Source organism: Condylura cristata, unplaced genomic scaffold, assembly GCF_000260355.1.
Source record: "Condylura cristata isolate star-nosed mole 26May11 unplaced genomic scaffold, ConCri1.0 scaffold00001, whole genome shotgun sequence".
NCBI lineage: Eukaryota > Metazoa > Chordata > Mammalia > Eulipotyphla > Talpidae > Condylura > Condylura cristata.
In genome coordinates, this window is record NW_004567102.1 from 3,448,045 (window position 1) to 3,457,601 (window position 9,557).

A 9,557-nucleotide genomic window follows, 5' to 3' on the forward strand; every position below is an offset into this window, starting at 1 on the left:
CTTTCTTTGGGTAGATCCCTAGGAGTGGAATTGTGAGGTCATATGGAAGCTCCATTTTTAGTAGTCTGAGGAAACTCCACACAGCTTTCCATAGTGGTTGGACCAGTTTGCATTCGCACCAGCAGTGGGAGAGTTCCTTTTTCTCCACATCCTCTCTCCTTGGGGAAAATTCTGACGGGGTTAGGTGCAGGTGTTATCTGGCATCTCCACAGTAGAGGGCACAGCATACTGTATTGTACCCACTTTCCTGGCCACATCCTGATGAGGACACTTGGCCTCAGCTCTGATGTCTATACGCACTCTCCTGGGTCAGAGTAGAAGCCCTGAGGTTCTACCTCACCTCTGCCCTGGTCTGGGGGCCACCCTGCCCTGGGCCTATTCACCACCCCTCATTAGTTCTTATGCCTCACACAGAGATCAGGACTTGTTTTCCTCCCCTCTTGGTCTTTTCCCCATGTCAACATGGGGATTTTTTTTTAATTATATGAAAATATAATAAAATATATTTTATTTATATTATTATTTTTTAAAAAACATTAGTTAACTGCTTAATTTTTATTGTATCCAGACCACACTGTACTTAATTATTTTCCTGTGGGTAGATATTAAGATCAGTTCTAAACCCAAATCATCTGAATTCTTTAGAACACAAGTTGCTAGCTACAGAAACCTATTCTCCTGACAGTCTCAGCAAGATAGATGATTTCTCTCACCTGATAGTTGGAACCTGGTAGGAGGCGCTGCTGAGGGACGCTGCCCATGCCCCCATGGCTTCCCACTACCTTGCTCAGCCATCTGCTGCTCTGCTTCTTTTGAAAAATTACTGAACAATTACAACACAACACACAGAAATATATCAATATTTGCATGGTGGGGGGTAGAGATAGAAGAGCCTTGGGGACCTCCCTGGTGGCACAAGGGGTTAAGATGCAATGTTATGAAGCTATCCGCAGCTGCTGGGGCACAAGTTCGATTCCTGGCCAAGGTGGTGACCCACATGGTGCTCTCACCTGCTACTCCCCTCTACAGTGTATTTCAGTGTGTCTGCCTGTTCTATTCCCCACTCTGTCTCTTCTTTTTTAAAGAAGAGTTTTGAACCTCCAAAGAGGGCCACCTAAGGCCTCAGAGACACCAGTTGGGAAGCTCTGCCTTAAGATATTTCTTTCCAACATATGGTCATAGATGACTCATCACCTTTATCTTCTGGGTTTACATTCTAGTTGGAAGAAATGGGGTAAAGGGGTAGCAAATGCTCACCCTTCCTCAAAGACCAGGAGGTGGCCTGAATTTCACTTATATTCCATTGGGCAAAACTTGTCACATGACTGCAATCAGCTGGAAAGGAGACTGGGATATAGAGTTTTCAGCTGGGCAGCCATGTGGGAAAATATAAAGATTGGGGGTTCTGTTATTTAAGGATGAAAGGAAATTGTATGGTGGGGACAAATCACTGCCCTCAAAACCCTTTATTATTATTATTATTATTATTTTAATAAGCAAAAGGAGCTTTGATTCCAGGATCTGTTAGGCAGCTCTTTCATGACCTACATGTTTATTACAGGACTGTGTAATCTTTGGCTTAACTATGGCATTAGCGAGTGGTATTGAGGTGGTTGTGATCATATGAGTTAGGAGCTACTATGAAGGCATTTGTCCAGTGAGCAGACCAAGGTAACTACCGATCTGCCAGAATCTGAACAAATGCCAGCACTTCCTGTCTCTGGAATCATAGCCATAATAGGCTCCTATTTATATAAGCCTTATTTGGTTGGGTTTTTTTGTGGTTTTTTTTTTTTTTTTTTTTGTACTTAGAGCTGAATTCAGTCCTAACTCATAATGACTACTCTAAGGATTTGTTGATCTTGGAAGTGAAGACTCCCAAGGCTGGAAAAAGATCACGGTTTCATTGAGTTCAAGGTCCCCAAGCTTTGTGTGAGCCTCTCTCTGGGAGCCCCACCAAGGAGCAACCAGTGAATCTTCACTTGCTTATCTCAGTGACAAGACCTCTGGCCTAAGGTAATCCAAGTTGAAGGTTCGGACTATTATGTACTTATGTTAAGCCCAAACTGAATTCCCTATAATTCACCTCTTTGTCTTAGTATGGAAATTTGAGAAAGAACAGGGAATGAGGGCCCTCCTTGGTGGCTCAATGGGTTAAATCTCAGCACTATGAAGCTATCTGTAGCCCCTGCAGCACGAGTTCGATCCCCCGCCAGGGAGCTGACCCACATGGAGCGGCAGACCTTTCCTGACCTGCCTGCTGCTCCCCTCAGCAGTGTACTTTGGTTAATCTGACTGTTCTGCTCTCCACTGTCTCTGGTGAATCCTCTTACCTTTGCATTTCCGACCTGTGCCCTAGTTCTCGTATGCATAGATAAATAAATCTTAAAAAGAAAAAAAGGAACAGGGAATGATAGAAACAATATGGGGTGAGGTCTCAGCTTTTTCTTATGATGTGAGGTAAACTGTTTCACCTCTCTGAATCTTTTATTTATAGAAAAATGTTATAACTTTTAAAAAGAAAACAAATATATGTAGTTGGTTGATAAAATAAATGTTCTCTTAGGATCATTTCCTACCACAGAGCAAGTCCACAGCAATTGTTAGTCATCTGTCCCCTTACACAGAGTTGTCAGCTAGCTGTCAGCTCTGACAGCTCAGAACAGTGTGTGTGCTTGTGTGTTGTGCGCTCGTACCTCTCCCTGTCTGAGATCTTCAGGGTGCAGCTCAGGGAGGTGTGATTATTTCCCAGAAATGGAGACATTTCCAGCCAGAGTGTCCTTGCTTTGCAATCTGTCTCTGGGCTGTCCAACAGCTCCGCACCCACCCTGGCAGTAATCATTATAAACCTGACCCACATGGTGTGGCAGACCTCTCCTGACCTGCCTGCTGCTCCCCTCAGTAGTGTACTTTGGTTAATCTGACTGTTCTGCTCTCCACTGTCTCTGGTGAATCCTCTCACCTTTGCATCTCTGACCTGTGCCCTAGTTCCCAAACTCCCAAACTCCCCCCTCTCCTCCCCTCTCTGACATCTGCCCTGATGGGACAAAGGCTTGAGGTGACAGACACACTGATTTAGCAAAAACACGCAGGACCCAACAACACGGGGAAGGTTTGCAGGATAGGCTTTAATCACCAAGAACCCAATCAGAAAACAGAGGCGCTGGTCAAGGAGGTGAGCCGTCAGGCGCAGTGGAGGAAGCGCTTCCTTCGACCTGCCGGGCTGGGTGCAGGGTGGTTTTACTCCCTGGAGCGGCGGCCGGCATCAAAGCAGGTGCCAAAGTTGGTGTTGGTGAGGGAGCCCACAATGGTCTTGTCCACCTCACAGGTCAGGCCCCGCTCACAGGGACACTTGTAGTACACCCCATAGAGTGTCTGCGGAGACATGGAACCAGAGGACTCATGGGCTGTGGGGCTCCTTGGGGGTCTCTGGCCACCTGCCTGCCCCTGAGAATCACCCGCCTCGCTTGTCTATCAATGGTGCTTCTCCCGACTGCCTCAGCAGGGGGCGCTGTGGGCCACGTCTGGTCTCCCGTCCTTTGCTCGCTCGCTGCTGCTAACCTGATCTCTCTGGGAAGCCTTTCTTTACCCGCCCGAGCAATAGGGATAACAACTCCCTGCCTCCACGCATCTCAGTGGCCAGTGGTGAGGGTCGAGAGGACAGGAGAGGCAGGTGACCCCACCTAGAAGCCTCAAGGGCGCGTTCCTCGTCCCCACAGCCACCCCCTCCTCCCCCGCACAACTCCTCCACACCCACCTTGGCAGAGCACTCGCTGTTCTCGCTGGCCTTGGGTGCACAGCGGGCCAGGCTCAATCCGGTGTCACGATGGCAGCAGCGGCTTTTGCACTGCATGCTGTTCAGGCAGAGCTCACCCTCCTCCTGCGGGAGCAGCCAGCTGTCAGCCCAGGGCGCTTCTGCCCGCAGACCTCACCCCACCCCCACCCATGCCCCGCCCGCTGCTGCTATCATTGCCCAGGCACCCCCACACGCCCCACCGCCCCCGGAGCGTTGTGAAGGCCTCCAACCCTGAGCAGAGAGGCCTCTCTGCCCATGCTGACCCTCCAACCACCAGAGTCCCCACCCACCAGAGAAGTGGGCAGTGTAGTTCCAGAAAAGCAGTCCTGGGATGGGTCGGGCGAAGGTGGGGGCGCCGGGTAACCTGGCTTTAGTATCCACTATGCATCACCTCCCGGGTGACTCCTGACAAGTCACTGCCCCTTCCTGTGCCTCAGTGTTCCCGTCTGACAGATGCACACGCGACCCCCAAACCTCTCTGCATCCCACACTCCTTTGGGGAACCTGCGAAAGTTGAGGACCCTCTGGAAAATGGTCCTCTCCTGAGACTTTTCCATCTACATCTATCTCTTGGGGTGATTGGAACTAAGTGGGCAAATATTCCCGGGTGTTTAGAAGTGTGTCTGGCACATAATACAGCTGCCAGTCTAGGTTGGAAACCAGAATCACTGGGAAGTTTTTACACGGCGGGACCATCTGCTCCAGGGTTTCCATTGCAGGAACCCAGGGTTCTGGCTTTTTATCAAGCTGCTCAACCCCTGTGTGTGCTCCATGTTCAGCAGCGGCTGCTGGAGTCCCTGGGGAAGGGGCCAGACAGGGCATGCACTGTAGAGGAAGAGCTGCCTCCCTGGCCATCTCCTGGGCAGCCCCATCTGACCACATCAGAAGTTAAGATTCAAGTTTTAAAGCCCCAACCCCCCTGCTCCCCCAGGGTCTAGTGACTCCTCCCCTGAAGAAATCCTTACCAGGTTGACAATGATGTTCCTGGGGTCGGGAACAGCATAGGCCACTGTGAGGACAGCGACAAGCAGAAGGACAAGGACCTTTTCCATGATGAGAAGTCACAGCTGGTGTAGGCAGCAGGTAGGTCAGGTAGGAGAAGGCAGAGCCAGCTGGGGGTGGTGGGGCTATAAAGGAGGCCCTGTCCACGTGTGACCCACCTTCCCTATCTTTAGGGCCTGCCGTGAGCAGGCACCAGCTGTGGCCAATCTCCTGGGGGCCGTGGGGGGGTGTCCTGATAAGGTGGCTGAGCAGCAGCTGGGCACCCGGGACCTTTTGTGCATGCATGTTTGTATGTGTGTGGGGCAATGTTGCATCATGGCTAAGAGTGGAGACTCTGGAGCAAGTTAATAGCTGGGCAGTTTCTCTGTTCTGAGCCTCCTTATCTGTCCCTTGAGGACAATTTCAAGAATATGGACAGTGAAGTGAATGAACATTAATGTGTTATGTATGTGTGATAGACATGCATGCACATACAGATACACACACATGTATCACAGCAGAGGCTTGTGCATATAAGCAGTACGTAAGCATTCATGACTGTTGTTATTTCTGTTGTTATTTCCTCCCAGTGACCTGAGCTTCTTGGCAGTGCTATGCCTAGGATGAGGAGAGAGGCACCCAGGAAGTGAGCCTGTGTTAGTCTTGGCTGAGAATGAGGAGTCTCTTGAGGCTCGAGTGACCTAGGGGCTGGAAGCTGGGAAAGACACAGCTGAGTGTGCTCAGGTGTGGGACCAGGGCAGGTTTCCTGAAGGACTGGTAGTTGTGGCCAGGAGCTCCAGCTGCCCCCCCTCCCCCGAGGTGGAAATCAGCTCCCCTTTAGAGGCCCCAGATTAGGTGACCTCCAGCTCGGCTTTGATCCAGTCAAACTTGGCTTCAAGACTCAGCACTAACTAGCTACCAGATCTGCAGCAAGTTATTTAAACTTTCTGAGCTACAAGCCTCAGTTTTCTCAGGTACCTCAGACTTAAATAAACAAGGTATGTGGGAGTGCCTGACACATTGTGGGTGCTCAGGGAGGGTCATACCACCCCCTTGCTCTCATCTGTACTCTACTGGGGAGGTGGCAGATAGGGAAGCAGTTGGAGGAGGCTCCAGAAGACCCTCAAAATAAGAGACACTCACATCCAGAGACACACAAAAAAGCATTGATACCTTCATTTGTTTTTATGGAATCTTATTTTTTTAAAAAGATTTATTTATTTCTGCATATAGTACTGGGGTTCAGGCCAGAGGTACCAGTGCGGTGAGAGGATTCACCAGAGACAGAGTGGGGAGCAGAACAGGCACTGCTGAGGGGAGCAGCCAGCGGTGGGGAGAGGTCTGCTGCGCCATGTGGATCACCTCCAGGCGGATGGAACTTGCACCTGCTGTGCTTTAACCTGCTGTGACACCAGGGAAGGTCCTGGAATCTTATTTTTATGGAATCTGGTGCTTAAAACCACTTTTCACCATTAGCTCATCCTGGCCCCTCCTTTTCTTCTCCTACTTCCAAAGCTCCTGGAAGCTGAACCAAAGGAAATGTGTGTGTATGTAAATTCCCTTCCTTTCTTACAGATGAAGATTAGGAGGACCAAAAGGAGCTGTTTCCATCTGTGAAGAACAATGTAACAGGAAGATCAGTGCTCCGCTCAGGCCAAATGTCAATAGAGACGGAATGAATCTTTAATTAAAGTGTGCTTTAATGAGGCAGCCAGTAATCTGGAAGATGGGGGTGAGGGAGGGCGGGGTTAACACCTTCACAAAACTACCTTAACATTTCATTTCTGGCAGGCTTTTTATAGTAAGTTGAACAATGACAGGTGTTCAGCAGTGAGCAGGCCTTCGCCTCTGCCCAGAGCCTGTGCGTTCAACCTCCCCTCCCACCCAGAGCTCCTTACTGCTCCTCTAGACACCTGGCCTCAAGCGTGTCCCACTGTGCTGGGTCTGGTCTTCCGATAGCCCTGGTTCCCCCCCCCCCCAGATGTGTCCAGTGGCTGGAAAATTAACTCAGAGTAGACAGGCCATAAGCAATGAGTGTGCAGATTTCTCACCATACCAGCGTTCTACCCAATCCCTTCCCCCCTCCCCCATACACACACAGCCTGCATCAGAATCATGAAGTGCTTTAGTCCTATAGCTAACTGGTTACTGGTCATAATCGGCTTCTAGAAAAGATTGCAGTTTTCCTTCCTTACAAATGAAGAGTGTAGCAAAGAGAATGTTGACCATTTATGTGCTCCCAAAATGTAAGCAAGAGTTACGTACTTTTTGTAACAAAATCCCCGAAGGTTTAATCATGCCTTTTCCAATCTAAAGACTGTTTTTGCTTTGGATTTTCCCCCTGAAAAATGAGCTGGTTTCCACATGTAATCTTATAGATTTATCTCGCGGGGATAATGTTGACTGATCAAAGCAATGAGTCGACTGTGTGATTCTATTTGCATGAAGCTCAAGAAGAGGCAAAACCTCCTCACCCATGGTGATAAAAGTGTGTAAGTTTTACCCCTGGGAAAGACATTGACTGGGACGGGGTAGGTGGAGACTTCTGGAGAGATGAAATTGTTCTAAATCTTCATCTGGGGTGTTGGTGACATCCATAAAAATTCCTCTAGTGGTATGCTTAATATTTTGGCACTTTCAATATATAATGTAGATATTATACCTCGATTAAAAAACAGAGGGCCCTCCCTGGTGGCACAGTGGGTTAAAGCACAGCACTAAGAAGCTAAAGCCACTTCTGCATGTGTTCGATCCCCTGCCCCAGAGGTGACCACATGGCGCGGCAGACCTCTCCTGACCAGCCCGCTGCTCCCCTCAGCAGTGTACTTTGGTTAATCTGACTGTTCTGCTGTCCACTGTCTCTGGTGAATCCTCTCACCTTTGCATCTCTGACCTGTGCCCCAGTTCTGTATGCATAAATAAATCAATCTTTAAAACAAACAAACAAACAGAAGGAGCAAGTTCTTCCTGGCTAAGTCTTACCACCTTGGACAGTGGGGTTTAGGGTGCTGCCAGACCTCATGCTGTGTGTGGGGGGGCACTGTAACTTACATTCGAGATGTGTGTGTGTGTCAGTCTCTATTCTCCAACACCTACCCCAAAAGCTTCCCCCACAGACATGGGCAGGACCCTGTCTGCTGTGACAGTAATGGGAGCCCCTCTTCACTCCTGTTAATTGGAAACAAGGTCTTAATGAGAGGCAAAGAGTTTATTAGATAATCAAAGTAAGGATTTAAACCCAGGAAGCAGTCCAACAGATTTTACCCAGTGAGAATTGTTCCAACAAAACAGTTTGAATTTAGTTCATATAGGTAAGAAGAACAGTGAGTCATTGACATTAAACTGTAATTATCCTGTTTCCAAGTTGTTTAGATCTAAAGATCTCTTGCTGCTATTCATGCTCTGAGGAAGGCAGTGCTGGGATTTAATCTGTTCCTTGCTAAAGAATGCACTGTGGTGATGCAAAGGCTGGGTACGCATTGTTAAATCTTCTTTATGCGACTCCTTGGGCTTTATTTGAAAGGCTAACTTTACATTCTGGCAGGAGATTTTGTAAAGGTGTTTCACAGACTTGGAGTCTCTACAGATGATGTTGCTCTCTTATCTGCTAAAGCAGGACGGGCTCATTCCCAGAAATTTTACATGGTGTTCACAGTCCCAATGCCCTACCCATAATCTCCACTGGGCAGAGGCTTGAGGTGGAGAGCCCCAACTGGCCTCACAAGATGGGATGTTTCTTATTTATTTATTTTTGTTGTATTCATTTTTATTTTATTTATCATTTCAATTTTTACATATATTCAAAGATTTATTTTTATTTATGCATACAAGAACTAGGGTATAGGCCAGAGGTGCAGAGAGTGAGAGGATTCACCAGAGACAGAGTGGGGAGGCAGATTTATTGAAATGCACTGCTGAGGGGAGCAGCTGGTGAAGCAGGAGAGGTCAGCTCCCCCGGCCTCAATCAAACTCAAGCCACAGCAGTGATAGTGCTAAGACTCCACCCCTAGGCAACCAGGGAGGCCCCAAGTTCCTTATGCTCTTCATCAGCCTCCTGCCATTTAAGGTTATTTAGGTTACACAGACCTTCTGTGCCTGCGATGCTTGGACCCTTGAGTCTGTGAGGGGTTGCTGAAGTCTTCCATTCATTTTTTCTTCCTTCTATTCATTTTAACTGTGGACATGGCAGTAACAGAGGCAGCTTGGGTAGTTCCTGAGTTCCACACATACTCCTTCTACCCCTTCAGTGATAAGCTCTTCTCTCTTCCCCGCACAGTCAGGATTAGGCACCTTAACTAATTAGTAATCCCCCTTTTTAAAAAGTAAACTAAAACAGACTCAGTAAAATCCACCTTTGTAGTATAGAGTTCTATGAAGTTTGACAAAAATATACCTCGGGAACACACCACAGCCACAGCTCCTTTGCCCTGAAAAAAAAAATAATAATAATGTACACAACGCCTTCACCCTGAAAATACTTACACCCTAAACACTGGAAATTTTCTGAAAAGCTTTGGGTAATTATGAAGCAAACTACTACATACATTTACCTACCAGCTTTTGTCTGAACACAAATTTTCATTTCTGTGGGACAAATACCCAGCAGTGAAATGGTTGAGTCTCAGAGCAAATGTTTACTTCAATTTCTAAGAGATGTCAAATTGTTTTCCAAAGTGACTGAGCCAATTTGCATGTGTAAATGTTGCAATTGTTCAACATCCTCATCAGTACTTGGTACTTTTTTTTTTTGTTTAAACTTCCTAATTGGTGAGGAGCATAT

General features: G+C 47.8%; 1 protein-coding gene across 2 annotated transcripts; it reads right to left on the reverse strand.

Moving 5' to 3' along the window:
• Positions 1-3,121: 3,121 nt before the first annotated feature.
• Positions 3,122-4,848, reverse strand: CLPS (colipase, pancreatic). Of its 2 annotated transcripts, XM_004673985.2 has the most exons (3): positions 4,762-4,848; positions 3,758-3,880; positions 3,122-3,375 (listed from the first exon to the last, which is right to left on the reverse strand). In XM_004673985.2, the coding sequence occupies exons 1-3, from the start codon at positions 4,846-4,848 to the stop codon at positions 3,241-3,243; spliced, it is 345 nt and encodes a 114-aa protein (XP_004674042.1). In that variant the 3' UTR covers positions 3,122-3,240. The 2 variants fall into 2 exon arrangements, with proteins under 2 accessions (XP_004674042.1, XP_012576467.1); XM_012721013.1 differs by lacking the exon at positions 3,758-3,880.
• Positions 4,849-9,557: the final 4,709 nt, after the last annotated feature.